Here is a 22839-nt window from a genome sequence, read left to right as displayed (position 1 = left end):
TCGCATTATAAAATTAATAAAATATATAACTATTCCATTATTGCACACTTTTAAACTATCTTTAAAACAAAGCGTTTGTCATGAAAAACTTAAAATTGCTAAAGTTGTGCTAATTTTTAAATCTGGTGTTTCAAACGTTGTAAACTATAGGCCAATCTCAATTCTTCCTTGTTTCTCGAAAATACTAGAATGAATTATGTACAATAGACTCAATTTCTTTCTAAATAGTAGTAACACTCTTACAACAAACAATTCGGATTTAATTGAAGACATTCTACTGGCCATGCCATTATTCACCTTAGTCATGACAACAAACAGAAAACAATATATATCGTATAATGAAGGAAAATCAAAATATACAACAGTCACATCCGGTGTTCCTCAAGGATCAATACTTGGACCAATACTCTTTCTTGTTTATATAAACAACTTACATAGGTTTTCTACTATTTCAACTTCAATTTTATACGCCGATAATGCAAACTTGTGTTAATCCAATAGTAACATTGACTTCTTATTTGAAACAGTCAAGGAACTCGAAAATTTAACTGAATGGTTCAAGTCGAATAAACTATTCTTAAATATAATTAAAACCAAATACACTCTTTTTCATAGGCTCTACGAAAAAAAAATTATTCCATTAAAACTTCCCTATCTTTGTATTGATAATTCTATTATAAAAAAAGAGAACTCGTGCGCGTTCTTAGGAGTATTTCTTGACAAAAATCTTTCATGGCGTGAACACATAAGTATAATACAAAACAAAATATCAAAAATTATTGGCTTATTTTATAATGCTAAAAGGTTTTTAGACCAAAACTGTTTAAAAAACATACTTTCCTTTTATTCACAACTACCTTAATTATGGGAACATCGCTTAGTGCAGCACCAACGCAACCAAGATAAAAAAACTTCTCAGTAGACAAAAACATGCTATACGAATTATTTCAAGCGTAAACAGTTTAACGCCCTCAAAGGTTTATTTAATAAACCAAATATACTCAATATTAATCATTAAACATTTATCGGATACTTACTTTTATGTACAAAATTGATAATAAAATGACACCTCTAATATTTAATACCTCTTTTAACAAAATAAATCATGTTCACTTTACTAGATTTTTAAATTAAAACCACATTTAACCCAAAACCTATTATACCGCCACCAAATTCTCAAATGCAAATAGAGGACCCAAATTATGGAACTAAATTATGGAATCAAAATATCTACTTCTTTTCTTAAATTTAAAACAAAACTTAAACAAAAACTTCTTAATATTAAGAATGAATTAAGTTGTTTCTAAAATATACTTTTTTTAATGTATTTTAATCTTCTTTTTTATTATTTTCTGGTTTTTATTTTTTTATTTATCTTTTTAATTTCTTTATGCGAACAAGCCACCTGGTTTGCTTTTTCCTGTTTTTGTTATTATTAATTTAAAAATTGTAAAAAGTAACTCTTAATCTTATTAATAATTATTGATTAACAATAAATAAAATTATTTCAACGAATAGTTCTTTCTATAACTTTATTTCAAATTAGCTCTTATATATAACTTTGTTTTGTTTAGTCTTTTGTACAACTTGAGATTTTAATTGTCTTTTATTTAATTGTCATATTTTTGTTTTTTGTTTTTTGGCTTTGGTTAATTAATGAAAAATATATTTCAATTAATTATTAACGGTATAATAAATATTGACCTTATAAAACTACTGCTTTATAATGTAAAAATACGATGTAAATTACGGGGCTTAGTGATAAGACTATTTTTGTCTTCTTTTTGCCCCGTCCATGTAATTATTTATTTATACATTTGTTATTGTAGCATTTTTTAAACGGCGAAATATACATGAAAAAAATAAAAAACAAAAAATAAACATAAAAGCTGGACTTGATAATTGCGTGATAAATGAATGATTTACAAAACAATGCGCTCATGTAAAAAATACTTACTACAACTTCAGCTAATTTGAATATGTGTTTTCATAACTTGATGATTTTTATCAAAGTGTTTTATTCAAAATACATTTATATTGCCTAAACTATCTAATAATGCAAAAATAAAAATAAAAAAATTCAAACTAAAGCATTTCAAAAAATAAAAACTTTTATGTGGTGTATATAAAATGAAACCTTTATGCAGAAAATTATTGTGTAATAATTTTTATATTTTTTTTACTATACATAAATAATTTGCCTTCAACATCAAACCTATTAAATTTTATTTTATTCGCAGATGACTCGAATCTTTTTATTCTCACAAAAATATTGAAAAAAATTTTTACAGGAGTAAATAAAGAATTAAATAAAGTAAATGAATGGTGTATATGCAACAAATTTTCTTTGAATTTTCAAAAAAACTAAATTTTCTCTTTTCCACAAACCAAGCAAAACAAAAGAAATTCCACCTATTTTCCCTAATCTTTTGGTGAATAAAACTAACATCGAAAGGCAAATATCTGCAAATTTTTTAGGTTTGAACTTTGATGAAAATCTTGGAAAGTTCATATAAAATCTATAAAAAAAATCTCAAAAAACATTGGCATGATCTATAGAGTTAAGCCACTCTTAAATTTTAAGTCCTTAAAAAGTTTATATTTTTTCTTTATACATTGGTACTTAACTTACGGCAACATCATGTGGGCAAGTACTAATCACACTAAGCTAAAAAAACTTTACAGCAAGCAAAAACATGCTGTTAGAATCATATTTGGAGTGGAAGGGCGATTCCTTGTGAATCTCTTTTACGTATAATTGGTGCCCTAAATATTTTTAAACTTAATATCCATCTTGTTCTACAGTTCATGTATAACAAACAATAGACTGTCCCCCAAAATATTTGAAACTTATTTTAAAGAAATACACCATAAATATGCTATAAGATTTTCCGCAAACAACTTCGTTATACCAAAATCTTATTCTAAACAAATTTCTTATTCAATTCAGAGTCATGGACCACTTTTGTGGTAAAGATTCACAAACATTTTTTCTGGAAAAAAATATCTTTACATCAGTTCAAAACTAATTCAAAACAGTTTTTATTAAACACAGTTTTTGATTTATATTATTATAAGTCTTTCTTTTAAAAATTGATTAGATATATAATTTAAAAACTGAAAAACAAGGTCATTATTCCTTTTCATCGTTAAAAATAGTTAAAACTTTTTGACAAGAACCATTATCAAAAATCATACTTTCTCGCTTTTAATATTTTGTGTGAATATAAATATATATAAAGCTATTATATATTTGCTTTTACTTTTATCCAATCTATTTTATGATATTATGCATTAAACAATATCTTACTTATTCTTTTAGATATTTTTATATAAAGTTTATTAAACTTATATAAAGTTTTACATATTCACTCTTACTTTTACCCAATTTATTTATGGTATTAGGTATTAAATAATATCTCACTTTATTTTTTTATATATTTTTGTAAACATTCATTCAAATTATTTTTTTATGCTATACGTTTTTGAAAAACATGTAAAAAATGTAAATTGTAACACGGTACTCGGCGATAAGGCAAATCAATGCCTTCTTCTTGCTCCGGCCATTAACTTAATTGTAAATTTATGGAAACCGTTATATTTATTAAACGGAAAATATAATGTTAAATGTTATTTGTGTTGCTATTAACATTTTGTGAATGGTTCGTTCAAGTAACATTAGTATCAAAACCATATATAGGGTATGTTAAACTTTTAGATTCTTCTCATAATCAGTATGACCATAAACATCATATAGGTTATATTAATATCAAAGTCTAATTTATCAATTCTTTATCTCTATTTAGATTAAACAATGATAGTTTTATAGCCGCCATAAAAAATGCAATAAGGCAACAAGCTCAGAAACTATGATGTAATTTATTCTGTACTTTTAACGCATGACTAACACAAAAACTTAGTTATTGATTATTATTTTTAACATGCGTACCTAATAACAGTATTGTTTATGATATTTTTTAGTATCGAGTGGTTTCAGTCAAATTACTTTTAAATGCTTTAATTGTTTTAGTCTTCCTAAATATTATCAAAGTTTTTAAGTTATACCTAGTACAGTATTTTTCCCTTGTTGGAAAGTTTTTCGTTTCCTTTTCGGTTAAATGTACAGAACACTATGGTACTTGGAAGCAATAATTCGATAAAATACTTTGCGGAAGTTTTTGTGATGCGTGATGATATAGTAAGTTACAATTCTTGTAAGATCCTCAGACGCCGTCCGCCCGTGTAAAAACAGTTGAAATAAAACGTTTAAACAGAGGTGTCCGAAGTACAAGAGTGTTGAACCGAGGGGATTGAAGTGATGAACGAATGAAAAAAAAAAGTTCCTCGGTCTCGAAAAAAGAATGTGGCGCATGCGCATACGCATGCGCGCAAAAAAAAGATCAGGTGACAAAAAAATTTTTTATTTTAAAAAAAAACTGTTACAGTTAAAAATAGAGGTAACAATATCGATTTTTTTTCTTCTCTGAAAATGGGATAGTTTTTTTTGACAAAATTTTCAAACGTCATGTCTGGATGAAATCGTTTTCCAATGGTGACATAGTGATTATAAATGTTGACTTCTTTAAAGAATGTTTTTTCATATTGTTCTGCAGACTTCAAAACAAATAGCAGTTCTTCACCTGTTAATTCGATTGTGTTTAACGGTACAATTGCAATTTCCACACATTGTATTAGTTAGCTAAAAAAAAAAATTTTTATTAATAAAAATAGTTTTACAAAAAAAAATAACCGTGATAAATATTTACAAAAATGAATCATAATAAAAATTTTTATTTAGTTCAAATGGGGGTGCATCGCAAATCCATTGTTCTGGGGGCGTGTTATTTGTTTCTTCTATTTGTTTTTTGTATTTAACTTCTAATTTTGCACATTTTTCAAAATCGAGTCCTTTTAATTTTGAATCGATTGTTTTGAATTTTAAATTCGCTGGTTGTAATTCGAAAGTGGAAGCAGAGAGATCTTCTTCCCAGTTTTCATTAGTATTCATTTTTTTATTTATTTATATCTAAAGAAAAAAAGAAATGTTAGTATAAAGTAATATAAAAAATCAAAAAAAAAAAAAGAAAAAAATAAAGAATAAAAAAAAGACACAAATATGCAATAAAAAATACATTTTTGTATAAAAAAAAATTAATTTTTTTTTTTAAATAACATGCTTGACATTTGCCACATTGTTTGGTGCAAAAGTATTGTTGGTTTATCGCAAGCGAGTGAGCCAACGAATGCTTTTGCTGTTTAAAGTAGTAGGCGTACATGGCTGTAAAAACAAAAAAAAAGTTGAATAAAAAATGTAATGATAAAAAAAAGAAAAAATAATACAGAAAACAATATACCTTTCATTTGTTTTTTTACTTTTTTATTTGGCTTTCTGCTCTAACCACTTTTCATTTTATTAGTTTGTCTATAAATATAAAATGTTATTTTTATAATGTACAAAACTATTTTCGCAAATATAATAATATTGATCTATTGCCCATTGAATGTATTTTCTAATACAATTATAAAAAAAATCAAGTTGTTCATTTTTAATATAATGATTGTTATAGTGTGATCTAAACATTTCGTCTAATAAAAATATATTTTTTCTTTGTAACCAAAAAAATAAATTATGATCGGTTAAAAAACTAAATTCATAAATATAAAAAAAATCATCAAATATAAATCTCCAAGCTGATCTTTTAATATTTCAAATTCGATTTTAATTCTTCTAACAGCCAATTTTCTTTTACACAATTCTTTTAACGTTTTCAAGTCTCGTTCCATGTTATTTTTTGTTTCGCTAATAAACCAAGTAACAATGTGGATAATGTCGTATTCATAAATGCGCCCACTTCTTTGCATTTTTTTTATTAGTTAACTAAAAAAAAATTAAAAAAATTGATTTACAATTTGAAAATGAATAAAACAAGGTTCAATAGTATAAAAATATTGTTCTTGTGACCAAGTTATATATTCCATAATTAAACGATATAATTTTCGTATTAAATGTATTTCCAGTTGTTTACGTGGATCTACAAAATAAGATATTTCAGTAAAAAGTAAATGAAATAATATGTAAAGATATTGTCTTTGAAGATTAAAAAATAATAAACGATGATTATAAATATTAAAAAAGGAATCAAATTCAAAATCAATGAGTGAATGAGAGCTGTAAAAGAACAAACGAATATTATCTTTATTTTTCCATTTGCTAAGTGGTAGTTTAGTTTTATCAAATAAAGAAACAATTTTCTTTTGCAACTGTTTAAATTCTAAATAAATTCGTCGATATGCCAAAGTTCTTTTACATAAATCTTTCAAGCTAAGTTGAGATTGATTTTCACGGGTAAATCTGTTAAAGCAAACCAATCTAAAACTGTCGTAATCAAAAAGATAATAAGAAAAATGACGTTCTTCTGGCCTAAACCAGATGAGTGTTTGTTGTTCAAAGTTTTCAATATAAGAATAAATGTTTTCCAAATAATGAGATCTTTTTCTTGTTTCTTTGTCTATTTCTATAAACTTTTTTTCTCGTGCCATATGTTGATGAAGTTTTTGTAAAAAGTTACGAAGTGTAGCTTCTTCTTTTCGAAGTATATCTCTAATATTTCCCCAGTTGCTTCCCATTTTTTTAATTAGTTGTCTAAAAAAAAAAAAAGTTTACAAATTGAGTTAATACAAGTAAAAAAAGTTTACAAATTGAGTTAATACAAGTAAAAAAACTATAATTTTTTCCTAAAAAAAAAGTTAAATGAATTCTTGGGCACATTCAGGTGCTTCAGCTGGTTCTGGCACAGGATTATAAAAATGAAATATTTCTTGTTGTTTCGCTTCTACAACTGCACTTGGATATACTGCGTTTGGTGGTGAATATACAGGTGGTAGATTTTTAACGATGCTTTCTTCATAAGTAGGAAGACGTGGTATTTTATTTTTGTATTTGTTAAAAATATCATTTCGATGAATCGTTTTACATAATACGAGTAGATATTCCAATTTACTTTCTAATGATTCGTAAATATGACCATGTTCGCTTTGTATAGTATTATCTTTAAAGTATTCTATAATATCCAAACCATTTTTTAAAGTTTGTTTGATTCCTAACGGTATTCTGAGTATGAATTTGATAGATCTGACGTTGTCGCTTGTTAGTTCCAAACTAATTTCTCTGAATATGTCAATTGTATTCATTTTTTTTATTAGTTAATCTAAAAAAAATTAGGGTTAATAATGTTAGATAAAGTACAAAAAAAAACATATAAAAAAATAGCAATGATAGGACAAATACATTTTTTACATAAAATATATTATTCAATAGTAATCGTGATAAATAAATTATTGTTAATAATAAATGGTTTTAGTTCTTCGTGTGAAATAAAATTCTTATAACCAACAGCTACATTATATTCAGTGGTAGGTTTATCAAATGAACTATCGTCTAAAAGTTGAAGATAATTATTGTTGGTAGTAGTACGAGTAAAAAATTGATCTTTATTTCTCAAGGTGATATTGACATTTTTGGTAAAAGGCCATTGTAAAGCATCGTCCAAGTCACCTCTTAATAATTGAAAGTAAATGGCTAGTTTGTTGATGTCGGTACTTCGAGTATAAACTTTTATACGATAACGGTAACCTTCTGATGTGTAAACTGGTTCTGTATAAAATGGTTCATCTGATAATAGCCTGAGATTCATTCGATCGAGTTTGATAATTTGCGTGTCTTTAAAAACGTGTTGTATTACCTTGACTTCTTTAGGTTGTTGAGTGGATTTTTTTAAAGCTAAGAATTCTGTGCTATTTTCTTCTGCGATATGATAAAGTTTTGTTAATTCTTGTTTGAGTTGTTCTGTATCTTGTTGATTTGCTAAAACCAACATGTTGTCATAAAAGAGACTTTTTAATTCAGCCATTTCTTGGTTTATTTCTGCTAGGGTTTCATAACGTTTGTCATTTTCTTCTTTTAGATTTTTAATTTCTTTTTCTTGAAGACTTTTCATTTTATTCATGATTTGATTCATAAAAAGATTTAAATAATTTAAATTTTTCTTTTCGTCTTGAATGATTTGGTTCAAATAACGATTTTGTTGTTCTTTATAATATCGAAAGCAGATGACAGAGTGTTCATAATATTCTTGATCATCGATTTTGGTATTACAAAAAAAACATATTTTTTGTATATCTAGAAATTCATAATCACATTCGTGGTTTAACAAATCTTGTACCTTTTTTTTACAGGTGAAACATTCGTGGGAGTATTGTTCTCTAGAACAATCTGTTTGATGATGTAAAAGTTCTTCTGCACTAAATTCTTTGTCACAAAAACAGCAAGGATATATGTTGGCTGACATTTTTTTATTAGTTGCTGAAAAAAAAACATTTATTTATATAAAAACTATAAAAAAAAATATACATGTCTTTTTTAACATAAAAGAATTAACAAATAAATAAAATGACTCAATAAAACAAATAAAAGAATAAAAATATAAACAAGATTCTGTTCGATATCTTTGAGATTTTCTTCTTGTTTAAATATATCGTCTTGTTTAAATATATCGCTGAAATTTACATTTTCAACTTCTTCAAATACGTCTTTTTCAACTTCTTCAAATACCTCGCCAAAACCAGGAAACATGTCTTCAAAGTCATCATTATTATTCATTTTTTTAGTTGTCTAAAAAAAAAAGATATATTTACAAATAAAAAAATTACAAATAAAGCTCTGGTAAGTTGTCCATTTTATAAATAACGTCTAAAACGTATTGTTCCCAATCCATTTCATCTAAGATTTCATGCATTTCTTTTTTTATTTCTTCCACTTGTTTTTCCACTTCTTCTTCTATCATTTGTGATTTTAGCTCTTCAATATCATCTGTTTCTTCTTCATCTTCCATTTCTTGAATTAATAGTTCTAAATATTTTTCATAATCTTCTTCTGTTAACTCTTCCATTTCCATAACTTCTTTCAAATCTTGTTCTTCTTCTTTTGATAATATTAACTCGTGATAGCATATAGTTTCTTCATTAATATTTTCTCCATAACTAAGAGAAAAAAAATGTATAAAAAAAATATTAAAAAAATATGAAAAAAAAAAAGAAAAAAAAAATGCTTACCATCCACATTTTTTGACATGATGTATTTTTTTTAATATATTAGTTTTGCTAAAAAAAACGAAAAAAAATATTGTAATATAAAGTTTTGTATTATTGACATGCATTCATTTATATTATTTAAAAGTTCTTGATTGTCACTTGAAAGATCCATTTTCCAAGACCATAGTGAATCGAATAAAATACGTGCTGCTTGTATTTCTGTACCCTGTTTTTGATAAATTAAATTTAACAATCTATGAATTCTCTCATTGCTGTCTTGATAGTCTTGCTGAATACATATAATTTCTCTTTTTTTAAAACCAAGATTTCTGCCAAACATTCCCATTGTCATTGTAAACATTGAGCTATTTTTAGTTTTAATTGCATAAAATTCATTTTTATTTGCTAAAAAAAAATATAAAAATTTAATACAAATAATTCAAAATAAATAATTTACAATCATGTATATCATATAAAAGTTTTTCATTTTCCCATGTGGATAAAATAAAATACAAATGTTTAATTGCCATTTTTTTGTTTGCTTGATTTAGTATGAATATAGTTAAAACGTTTTTTATTTTATCGATTGTTTTTATGTATTTTTTATCGATTCTTTTTATATCAGTTCTTTTCAAATTTAATAAAAACGCCAAATGTTTCCATTCGTGATGGAGAAGTTTTGAGGTATAATTTATTATTTCTCTAATCATTTTTTATTTATTCTTGTATATATAAAATAGTAATATTAAAATAGTAATAACAAAATAGTAATAACAAAAAATATCAAAATAGTAATAACAAAATAGTAATAACAACAATAAAATTTTATTTTCTAAAAAACAATAAACAAAAAATACATTAAAAAAAAAGCTATAAATTTTCAGGATCTGGACTCTCTAAAAAAAAGAAAAAATAATTAAAAAAATAATTTATACTTTTTTTTAATTTATACGAGGAGAGTAGTCCCAGTGTGAGGGACCGACTTCCCTATTGGGTTCTGGTGGTGATCGTGGTGGTGATCGTGGTGATAGTGGTGATAGTGGTGATAGTGGTGGAGATCGTGGATACGGATTTTCTAAAAAAAGAAAATATTTTAAAAAAATGTATTTTTTTTATTAATAAGAAAAATAGTAAAGTTAAAAAAAAACTTACGACGAGTCCGAGATAATCTTGTACGATCTACAAAATTTTCATTGACAAAATTTCTAAACTCAGTTAGTCTTTGCATTTCTTTTTCTAGAAAAAAATAGTATTATAAAAGAATAATAAATTTTTCTTATAAAATGAAAAAACCATAAGAACAATTACCTCTTTTTGCGTTGTATGGAAATACTTGGCAAATAGATTTTTTTTTTCATTTTGGATAATGTAAAATTGATTGCTAAGACTGTCATTAAAAACTTCATATTTAATATCATTAATAGTGATATATCTCATTATTAAAACTAAAAAAATAGGTTTATTTAGAAATAAATACTCTATTTTTTTATTGTAATAAATATAAATAGTTATAAATATCATTTTTATAAAAATGCCTAAAATAAGGTATACTCCTAGATTATTAAACACTGTAAACATGGCACGTACAAAAACAGCAGTTCCTAGAACAAAAAAAGCAGTTCAAACACAAACAAGTACAAAACAAAGTTCAACATTGACACATACTGAAAATCAGTATTTACCGAGCAATTGTAAAAGAATATTATCGTGTTTACGAAGAACACATAACAGATATAAAGATAATAAAACAAATTGTAAACTTGGAAGAGTTGGTAAAAGAATAAAACGTTGGGTTCATACTGCCGAATCTTATGTCGATATTAAACATCAATTAAAAGAAGCAAACATACGACGAAAAAATAAACAAAAATAATGTATTATAGTTAAAAAAAATTTACAAGTTTAATTTAAATGTTTTATTAATATGATATTTCAATTTTTTGACCTTCCTCCGCATTTTTCGATTATTATTTATATGATTTTTTTTCTAAAAAAAATGATTTTTTTTAAAAAAAAACAAACTAACTTGTTTAATTTTTAAAAAGATGTATAAAATAACTTACTTTTTTTATAGACTCGTTTTTTAGTGGTGGTTCTTCTGTGAATTTTAATGTATCGTCTGTGTTTGTTTCTATACTTTCAACAGTTTTATTTTTGATTTACAAAATCGACCTCTTCTGGGTCGCCGTTGAACATATTCAAATCTGGAAATTCAAATTCCGGTTCGCCTTTGATAACAATTACTTCTGTCTCATCATCGCTACTTAATATTACCTCATCTTGCGATAAATTTATTTCCTTTCCCACAACTTCTAAGGATTAAGACAGGATTAAGTAAGTTAAGTAAGGACTAAGTAAGTAAGTAAGAAAAAAAATACGGCCGTATAAAATATAAAGACTGTAAGAAAAAACACAAGCAGTAGGCCTACTAAGTTAAAGTAAAGACAGAATAAGTAAGGTTGTGTCAGGGTGACACTATGTTTTTTATCTTGTAAAAAAAAGTTAAAGTCAAGAAAAAAGTTAAAGTTAAAAAAAAATTAGAGTCAAAAATGTCTGCAGATGATATTGATTTTTCCCGTATGATTGTAAGACGGAATTTATTTTCAACACCTTCATATAAAAGCAATTTGAGACCTAAATATACATCTAAATTACCCAAATATACAGTAGATGGAAAATGGTCTTTTCAGAGGGATGCTTTTTTTTAATTTTTTGATAGGACCTCTTTTGATGAAAACGAGTTAACCGATCCCAATAATACATAACTAAGAACTCTAAGACGAAGAAGAGCTAAGAAAAATTTGAAAAAAATAAAGCGTCAATATTGTAGAAAAGCACTGATGTGTTATCGAAAAACGAAAAACAAGTATATAAATAATAAACAAAATCGCGAAATGAATCGAGTAGGAAAACCAATATATCGTTTGTTTTAACAAAAGTGGATCGCGATAAACACAGAAATATTTATTAAAAAATGAGACATAGAAGACATAGAGGACATAGAAATGCTAAAAGATATATATTTGTTCATCGAAAATCGAAACCTCATTCTAGACCTTATCATTCTTTAATTGGTAAAGGACGAAAACGTATACTTAGAAAACGCGGTAAAGGTATCCTTGGTAACCTATTAGGAGGTATTCCTTTAATTGGTGGTGTATTTAAAACTATATTTTAATCGGATTAAAAAACATGTATAAAAAAGCTTAACTCTGTAAAACGCTCATTTACAAAAAAAAATGAATTCAACAGTGTGTAAACACGCTAAAAGAAAAACTCATATTAAAAAGTTTTGCGAGAAATGTTTTGCGCAAAGAATGAAAAAACACGTTCAAGAAAATTTAAAAGAATATCAATGGTTGTTTAAAGATATGAAAAAACATAAGAACGACGAGTTAAAAAATTTACGAACCGACACGAGTGCGTTTGGAGATTACATTTTGACTTATGAGTATAAAAATGGGATTGTTGAAATCATATCTGGCGACAAAAAAAATGGACACACAAAAACATCCACTTTTTTTGGTGGTTTTATATTAGATTTTGATATTATAAATAAAATATATAGTATATCTCAAATATATGACGGTGTTTTTTTTGTAGGCAATAAAATACCAAAAATATATTGATAAAAAGTATATTTAATAGTGTTTTTTCTGGTTTTTTAAAAAAAAAGTACTATAAATTTGTTTGTTTTGAAATAAAAAATTTCATTTGAAGAAAAAAAATTCATTTAAATTAAACAAAAAAAAATTTGAGTTTAAAACTTGTTTAAACGAATTTTATAACTCTGTTATGAATGTAGAAGCTTCCAAGTTTGAAGCTAGCGATAGTTTAAAACAAGTTGAAGGCAATTTTAAATTATTATTTCGTTTGGATACACTAGCGGAAATTCAAGTTACTCGTTTTAACGAAAACGCTCATATCAATTTTATTTATAATAAAATCGTCCACGAATTTGAAATGAATTATGAAGCTTTTGTTGATGTTATTAAAGAGACATTTAACGTTTGGCAACTTAAAGAAGCGACATAAAAGAATGAAATATTTTACTGATTATTTAGAGACTTATTATCCGTTTCCAAAATTACAAGATTTTTATATTTCACTGTTTAAAACAAATAGTAAAGCAAAGGGTGAATTTTCATTGAAACATCATTACAAATGGGGAATAATTATTAAAGTAACACGCTTCAATGATGAACTTATTATTGTGTTTATATATGAAGAAGGACACGAACATTGTTTTGAAATTCCTTTGAAACATTTTTTATTGTATGTTATCGAATCTCAAGAAGAATGGCTTATCAACGTAAAAGACAGAAAAGATATTATAGATCTAAGCGAGGACATTATAGATCTAAGCGAGGAAGAGTCCGACGAGGAAGAGGATTAGCCGATTTTATCACTCCTATAAATGTAACTAACGCATTGCAAGTGGGTTCGCTGTTATACAGTATTAAAAAAGCGTGGAAAGGCAAAAAAACAAAAACACCTCCTGTTCCTGTTGTTACAAAACTTGCCAACCATTATATGCCTCCGGATAAAGTGTTTGAAGTATATTAAAAAAAAAGTTGTAAAAAAAATATTATATTAATTCATTCAAAGAATAAATATGTACAAATAAAAAATTGTTTGTTTTTTCTTCTCCTTTTTTCTTTTTATATCGTTTGAAAGTCAATGTTTTTTTTCCTTTACAAGTTAAACACTGCGTCTTGTAAAGATGTATTTTGGCTGCTCTTTTAGTAACTGTTAAATATCCACACTACTTTTTTTAACAAGTGAATCGTGCAATTTTTTAATAAAGCGACATTTTTTTTATCTTTTAATACGAGAAAATAGAGTTTGCCATATCCATTACACGTAGTGCATTTTTCTTCGACAATGTCTTCTAGTAATGTGTGTGCTGTTCTCTTCATGATTCTGTTTATATTAAATTTAGAGCAATTTGCTTTTTTATTTCTTTTTTAGTCATGACATCATCAATAGGTACATCTAAAAATTGATTGGCAGTCTTTAATCGCGTATAATTGTTTGCATAAATTCTATCCATTTCATTTTGCATCATGTAATAAATATTTTCCTCGTTCATCACAGATGGAATGGCTTGAATTTCCAATAGGGATAACTTATCCCACGTAGCTTCATAATTTGTTCTTAAGAATCCTGCATCTTTTAAAAAGCTTTTAACAGCATTTTGAGCTAATAATTGTTTTTCATAAATATCATAATGTAAAGCAATTTGTTTTGTTTTCATAGACAATAGATCACGTTCCAGATTTTCCTGTTTTTTCATATAAAAATGCAACTGCATGTCTTTTTCAAACAGTTGTTTAGCAGTAACATCAAGGTATTGAAAGAGTTCGTGTTTAATAAACTGAAAAAATGAATAAAGATTTATCTGAACTAGTGAAGAGGCATGAAGCGTTGTTACTTCAAAAAAATAATGGTTTAACAGTCTGCACAACGGAGGTAAATATATTTGATCTGTATATAATACATTTTCGCTGCGAAAGACTAGAGCAACAAAATAGGCGGCAAATGCTCCACATAAACTACTATCATTCCATTGAAAAGGAAATTTATTGTATGAAAAAAATACATTTTGATTGCCAGTGATTTCGCTATATTTTAAAATAAATTTGGTAAACCAATAAAATTCACGATTTTCTGCTGTCCATTCTGAAGGAAAATGATTGGATTGTCGTATAAAAGAATTAATTTCAATTTCGTTGTAGTTAATATTAATCGTGTTGATTTGTATATTGCTATTGACTTCTTCTACTGCTTCAAACAAATATTTATCAAATCTTAAATGTTTTGGAATTTGTTGCAATACACTTTCTTCACCTAAACTATCAAAACAAAAAAAATGACCCTTGTCTATTTTCATCAACACTCTCCAATGTTGACCTGCTTCTTTTGTAGTTTCATTGTTGTAAATGATAAAGGAGCCATTTTTTTTCATTTGTTGAATAATATGAATATGTGTTTTTGTTTGACTAAGTTCGTCAAAAGCATATATTCCTATAAAATAATTTTTAAAGTCTGAATTTTTAAAAAAACGAGACAAAGAATCATCAGTAGCCGTTTTTTTTTTATTCTTCTTTTTCTAAATTAAAAAAACTCGCAATAAATAGTGTTACAACAGCGTGTAATATATTAACAAATAAAGTTTTTTTATCGCCGGTTCCTCCCTTTATAATTCCTTCAATGTTTCTTTTAACAGACTTCTTTTTTAAAGCACCATCTAGTTTTTCTATCAAAGAAGAAACGGTAGGTATTACTTTTGAAGTAAACGTATCCACAAAACCGTTAGTTTGATCGCCTTGTGTTAGAACCATAGGTGGTTTGATTTTTCTTTCTAGCAGCAAAAGAGTAAGCTTGGTTTTATAGAGTTCTATTACATAATGTTCACCATATGTTTCTTTCAAATCATCAAAGTAGTTGAGATGAACAGAACAAAGTTGAGGATTTTTGAGTAAATTAATAAATTCGCTGTTTTTAAAACATTTTTCAATACTGTAAGAATTTAATGTTATCCTTTTAGATTTAGTACATTTTATAAAAATTCAAATGAATTCTTATCTGTAAAATGTTCTTCTTCTATGTAATCAGATGAAGGTGAAGAATTTCCAGACTTGTGTTCGTAATATTTATATCTTTTAGATACTTCATCGAGCGCGCACACTGCGCAATTTTCGTGAATTTTTTTAATGATGCTATCAACGCGATTCATTTTTTTAATTAAAAAATGTAAAAAAAATATTTTTAAATAATTTGATTTTTTTTACTTTTTTATTCATTTTCATAAAAGAATACGCTTCTTTTTTTAATAAAAAAGCATTTTTTTTTCTAGTTGTGGTTGTTAGATTTGGAATTTAAATCCAAAAGTGATCGACATCAGTGGGGAAAAAATTGTGTCAGAGAATTGTGTTTACGATCCATCGGTGATAAAAAATATTTTCACACGCAAGTCATTATGTGTGTTAGTTATAACAAATTAGATGAAAAATATAAAAAAGTATTTTTTTACTGTCGAAACAACATACATGGGTTAGAGTACTATCCTAGTTTTAAATACACAAGTGAAATCATATTTTGTGCATCTGTGATCGATTATTTAAAAAAAAAATTTTCAAAATATGAACGAAACTTTGTATTTTATAAAGGCGGTTGTATGGAAAAAGATGTGTTAAATGCGATAAAGGAGCTTAAAATACTCTCGTTTGATTTAAATCAGTGGTTCTTTCCAAAAATCTCTCTCTTGCCTCTTTATGTCAATAACGAAGATAAATGCTTAGAACATTTTTCAAATGTTAAAGATAAAACAAATTGTTTACATCACTGTCCTAGATATGAAACATTGATGTTTTCATTGTATTTGGAAGATTTTGTAAACGGATTTACAATAAATGGCGATTTACAATAAATGGCGAATTCTTTTTTATTAAAGTTAAATTGCGCCAATGGTTTGAGAGGAACAGTAGAATATTGTTTTTCTTTCACATTTTTTTCTTCTTTAAATTCAATGAGCCACAAAGTAACAGCTGCTAGATCTGCAAATTTAACATAGGTGTTATCATTGCAGTAAACAGTTTCAAACTCTGCCATTTTTTGATGTTCGTTGTGTTGTGAATGAACTTTTAAATGAAAATGAACTCTTTTTATACTGTTTCAGTTGAAAAGAGAGATTAAAAAAACAAGTACTAAACAAGTTTTTTAAAAAATGTTAATCCCTTAATCAAGAGTCTAACGTTCAATGTGGTATGATTAACTTTAAACTTTGTACTTTATACTTTTAATTCTGTTTTAATGATAGAGATAATGTTGTTATGACTACTATTTTATATAAAAAGAGTGAAAAAAAACTTGTGTATATCATCTTTTGGACAAGGCAGCGAGATAGATAAAATGGAAAATAAAAAGTTTAAATCACTCGAAATTACAGAATATTCATGAATGGTCTTTTTATGAAACAAAAGAGAGCACTTGTTTTGATTTGAGAAGCTCAAAGGATGTTATACTTCAACCACATCATCGTGTTTTAGTAAGTACTAGAGTGTATATAGATAAAATGGATTCAAATTTAGTAGGACAGGTATATTCAAAATCAGGTATAGCTTACCAATATGGTGTGGTAGTGTTGAATGTTCCAGGAACAATAGACGCCGATTATAAAGAGGAAATTAAAGTCTTATTGATGAATCATTCTGAAGAAAATTATGTGCTTAAACGTGGAGATGCTATTGCACAAATGGGATTTGTAAAAATGTTTAAAGCTGTAAAAAACGTAATAGAATTTAATGGGTGTTGTTGTGGTGAAGTAAAAATGTCAATGATTAAAGATGTAGAAAGAAAGGGTGGTTTTGGTTCCACTGGAAAATAATTTTTTTTGTAAAATATTTTTTTGTTATATTTTGTAAATTTTTTTTTATTTTTTAGATTAGTAAAAATTATGGCATCATTTATTTTCACCGATTATATAGTTTCATTGATCAACAATCCGAATTTTTTCTTCAATGGATTATATGTTGACAAAATAAAAAATTTAGATTTTCGACTATCCATGTTGGAAGAAATGCATCATCATGTTCATGGCATCAAAATATGGATTTTTGAAAATTTTTAAGAACGGTTAAAAGATGAAAGCAAGGCTTATTATAGTGTTCCTTTTTATTATAAAAATTATCAATTTTTAATGAAATTGACTATCCATACGAAATGCGATAAACACGAAGAAGAAGAAATTGGTTTGTATATAATGATGCGATCTACACCTTATGATGCAATATTAAAATGGCCTTTTATCAATCATATTATTACTTTTAAAATATGTGGTCCTAACGGTAAACAAATAAAAAAAAGTTTTTCGAGTGAAAATAATGTGTCTTTTCAACGTCCAGTCAAAGATCAAGAAAATGTTGGATATGGTTATTGTAATTTTATAAAAACAGCAGACATTAACGATTATTTAATTGAAAATAATTTGTATATCAAATGTAAAATTAAGTAATTTTTTTTAAATGTTTTTTGTAAATTTTTTTCAGAAAAACGAATAAAAATATATTGAATGTAATCACGATCATATTTTTATCATATTTTTTACAATATCTTTTTAAACATTTATCTGTATAATTTTTTTATTTTTTTTTAGAAAAACTAATAAAAAATGGATTGGCCTACACGCTTTGCTTGGGATACTATTTTACAACATGATGAAGAACAATATGGACGTTTAACAAATATAATGGGTTTTGTTGGCAACCGTCATATGGATTCATTTACTCATGTAATGGAAGATATTAATGATATGAAAAGTTCTTTTATGCAATCAATTCAAGTCATGTCTTTAAATAAACTAGATTGCTATTTGGACATTTTTTCTAAAATTAAACTTGATTGTGGTGATAGAGAAAAATTACTTATGGAAGATATTGTGATTGAGGATATGAACGAAAAGAATAGTTGTATTTATAATTATATATCGAGTTTAAAAATGATTGCGGGAATTTTTTCAGAATTGTTAACTTTTAGTTATAAACATATTGAATGTAATCACGATTTAAATTATGAATTTAAACATTTATCTGTATAATTTTTTTTAGATTAACTAATAAGAAAAAAAATGGATAATGAAAAATGGTCTGATGAACGCATCGAATGGCTTACCAAATATTACACACTTCATCATTCTGAACGGAAATTGTGGAAGTTTTTGGAAGCATTATCACCTGTTTTTTATTTTCATTTTGTTATTGTTAAAGAATTTAACCAATGATGATCATCAAGATGGCATAGTGGGGCAACTTGAAAAAATAACAGAAATTATAGATAAAAATAACGAGCAAATCAAAAAATATCTCAATATACGTCAATTTTTAATGGAGATGGTCAATTTCATGATTGTCATTTGCGATGCTGCAATTGAAGAAGACGATTTTATTGTAAAAAAAGAAAAGGAAGAATTTGCAAGAAGAGATGAAGCCAGGTTCTCTTATATGAAAGTAAACGTGGACATGAAAAATTTTCATTACATTTCAAAGCACGAAGAAAGATTAATGTTAAAAAAAACAATTAAAAATTGTTATTATTCTTTTTAATATTTTTATCGAGTAACTTATTTTTTATACTTTTAATAACTTTGTATATTTTTAGGTAAACTAATAAAAAAAATGGAATTCTTTCGAGATTATAAATGTGGAAAATACATCTCTCGTAAATATAGAAAGTTGGATAAACTTAATGCAGATGTTGCTGCTGAATATAAAATAGTAAAATGTTTTGTTAAATATGGTGATCATTTTAAAGATTTTTTTAAATATTTTCACGACAACATGTTAAATGAAGCAGTAGATGAATTGAACCAATTAATACGAAAAGATGCTGAAAAAGATGGTTTTATAAACAGATTAAGAACTTTGCAACTGTATATGTAAGCCATGTACAAATTATTTACGACAAATCAAAAAAATATTGAATGGCTTAAAACAGAAGTAGAAGAAGATAAAGAAAAACAAAAAGAAAGAGATGTGGCTATGTTTGAGTATATTGAAAAAATGTCCCTGAATTTCGCAAAGACATAATGAAACATTTTTCTTTTGTCAACAAGACTGAAAAAACAATACGTATTCGCGAAAAATTACAACGTTCTTTTTTAAAAACAATGGAATATTTGAGTACCTTTTTTGATTAAATTTTTTTTTCTCTTTACATAATAAAAAAATGGTAAAATTAATACAACAAATAGTTTAGCTGCACCAACATTATGTCAATACTTGGAATTGTGTCCACATTGTCGAAAGACTAAATTTGTTTACACGATAAATGTCCAAAGAAACTTTTTCATAAATAAAATAATTTTTAGTTAATTTTTATTGTAATTTTTTTATAATTTTTATTGTATTTTTTTTAGATTACATAATAAAAAATGTCAAACTTTAAATTACATGTTGAACATCACATCACTCAACTTTTATTATCAACAGCTATTATTCACGATCAAACTCAAACGATTGGGAGGTTATTGGATCAAACAGAATCTTGTTCAAAAGAAACTTGTACTGGCTTGAGTCCTTGTGATTCTTGCGAAACAATATATGATTTTGTGAAACATTATATTCGTGAAGAAAATATTAAAAAAACTGTGCTTGAAGTGTTTGAAAATTATACTATATTATAAAACTTTTGTATTTATTTTTTATAATTTTTTTGTAATTTTTAGGTTACATAATAAAAAAATGGTTGTGGTTTGTGTATTTGAAAACAACGCTAAAGATTTTTTTAAGAATGAAAGTGGTTGTTTGGAAGATTGTTTGGAAGATTATCATCTTAAAGAATTGTTTCAAGAAGAAATGACTCAAGAAGAATTTGACAATTTTGTAAAAGAAGTGCTAAAAATAAAACCTGAAAAACTGAAAAAATATTCTGAAGAAAAAATTTTTAAAATTGAAAAAGAACTTTTATTAGAAAGTTTTGGACATTTATTCTTTCAAGGTTGGTGGTTAAATGAAGAGACTTTTGAAAAGTGTAAAAAAGTCTCAAAAAAAATTGGGATTTCAACAACATTACTTAAAGTGATTTGTAAAGAACGTAATTTTGTTTTTGATGCTTTATGTCAAATAGCTCAATGTGAATGTTCACCTCAATGTGTATTTTGTAATTTAAATGCTTGTCACATTTATGTTAAATTAGGAGATATTTTTGGTTATTATTTTTTTAGTAGAATTTTTTAAATATTTTTTTTTTGTATTTTTGTATTTTTGTATTATTTGTATTTTTTTTTTTAGATTACATAATAAAAAAATGGAAAAAAATATAATATTAGCTTGCAAAAAATTGGGATTGTCTGAAGTGTTGATAAAAAAGACTTTTCGTTATCATAAAGATGGTATTAATAGTTTAGCTTCGTGTGCTTGTGAATCGGATGATATGTGTCAGAAATGTAAAAAGATTGTGTTGGAAATAATATTTTCAGAAAATAAAGATTATGCGTTAAAATATGAACGACCTTTATATATGGATAAATAATTATATTTTTATATTGAATTTTTGTATACATATTTTTTTTTGTATTTTTTATATTGAATTTTATTTAAACTTTGTATATATTTTTTGTTTTTTTTTAGATTGATTGTCATCTAAACGATATGTGCGTAGTTTGTAAACAAATAGTATTGGAAATGAATGAAGAAAAAATTGATTACGAAACAATATACAAACGTTTTTTATATACGTTTATTAAATTGTAGACATGTTATATTCAAATTATTTAAATAATAAAATTTTGTTATATTTTGTTTAAATTTTGTATATATTTTTTATTTTTTTATATCGAATTTTGTATACATTTTTTGTATTTTTTTAGATTACATAAAAAAATGGAAACTAAAATAATGTTGAATGGAAAAGAATTGGGTTTATCTGAAGATTTATTACAAAAAATTATTGATTATCGTCAAAACCAAATTTCGAGCTTGACAGTGTGTCCTTGTCAAAAGTTGTGTTCGAATTGCAAAACAAAAAAATATACAGTTACATTTATTGAACGACATTTCTCGGATAAAAATAAACATTTTTTTATATTTTTGTAATTTTTTTGTAATTTTTTTAGATTACATAATAAAAAAAATGGAACAAGATGAGATATTGTGGTGTAACTATTCTATTATATTAAAAGCTTCAAAAAAAATGGATTTATCTAAAAAACAACTCTTGGAAGTTTATAAAAAACAAAAGAAATTTATGACCGAATGTCAATGTGATGAATACGAACCATCATTTCTTTGTATGTGTTGTAGTTCTTGTGTGGATACAGCTTCAAAAAAAATGGATTTAACTAAAGAAAAACTCTTGGAAATTTATAGAAATCAAAAGAAAAAGATTAAATTTTTGGCCGAATGTCAATGTCAGGAATACGACGAATACCATTTTCTTTGTTTGTGTTGTAGTTATTGTGTGGATACAGTAAAAGAATTTTACATTTCAATAGTAAAAGCTTCTAACAAACTTGGTTTATCGACGGATTTATTAAACAAAACTTTTCATATTCATAAATACGAAATACGTGATTTAGCTAAATGTAATTGTGATTTTGAACAATTGTGTCATGATTGTGATTTTAAAAAATTTTTGGTTTATCGATTGATTCGTTAATGTAACTATTTTTTACAAATTCTTTATTTTTTTTTAGATTACATAATAAAAAATGCAACTAACAGAAAATGATTTGGATTTTTTGATGGAAAAAATATACCAATTCAATCAAGCTCACCCAGCTACTTTGGAAGATATTCGAATGCATGCGATTACTTCAAAACAAATTTTATGTCATGATTGTCGATGGGATTGCTATTCCAAGTGGAATGAATTTTTCAATGAAGAAATGAAAAGAATACCTCATATATTGATTTTGATGGTCTTTCAATATATTAAAATACATTATCATGTTTATTCGAATTTAAATTTTGAATCTTTTTATGATTTTTTTAAATTAAAATGTAAAGAAGCTGTTTTAAATCATGTAAAAGAAAAATGTGTAGAAATTGAAAATTGTAAACATTATTTAAACAAATGTGAAGAGTGTGATGAGTATAGATATTCTGATGGAGAGAGTTGTTCATTTATATATTGTGAAAAATGTTTTAATTCTGAATATTAATTTTTTTTTAGATGAATAAAATAAGAGAAAACCATAATACAAAAATGTTCAAGATGTTGATCAAATAAAACCAATTACCTGAAGACGAA

General features: G+C 25.7%; 1 protein-coding gene across 1 annotated transcript; it reads left to right on the top strand.

Annotated features, from left to right (window-relative positions):
• Positions 1-17167: 17167 nt before the first annotated feature.
• Positions 17168-17479, top strand: LOC136089918 (deoxyuridine 5'-triphosphate nucleotidohydrolase-like). The gene has a single exon (XM_065816017.1). It carries the CDS (start codon positions 17168-17170, stop codon positions 17477-17479), a length of 312 nt encoding a protein of 103 aa, XP_065672089.1.
• The last annotated feature ends 5360 nt before the right edge of the window (positions 17480-22839 follow it).

This window comes from Hydra vulgaris, chromosome 13 (assembly GCF_038396675.1).
Source record: "Hydra vulgaris chromosome 13, alternate assembly HydraT2T_AEP".
Classification (NCBI taxonomy): Eukaryota; Metazoa; Cnidaria; class Hydrozoa; order Anthoathecata; family Hydridae; genus Hydra; species Hydra vulgaris.
This window is presented reverse-complemented; position numbering and strand designations above follow the sequence as displayed.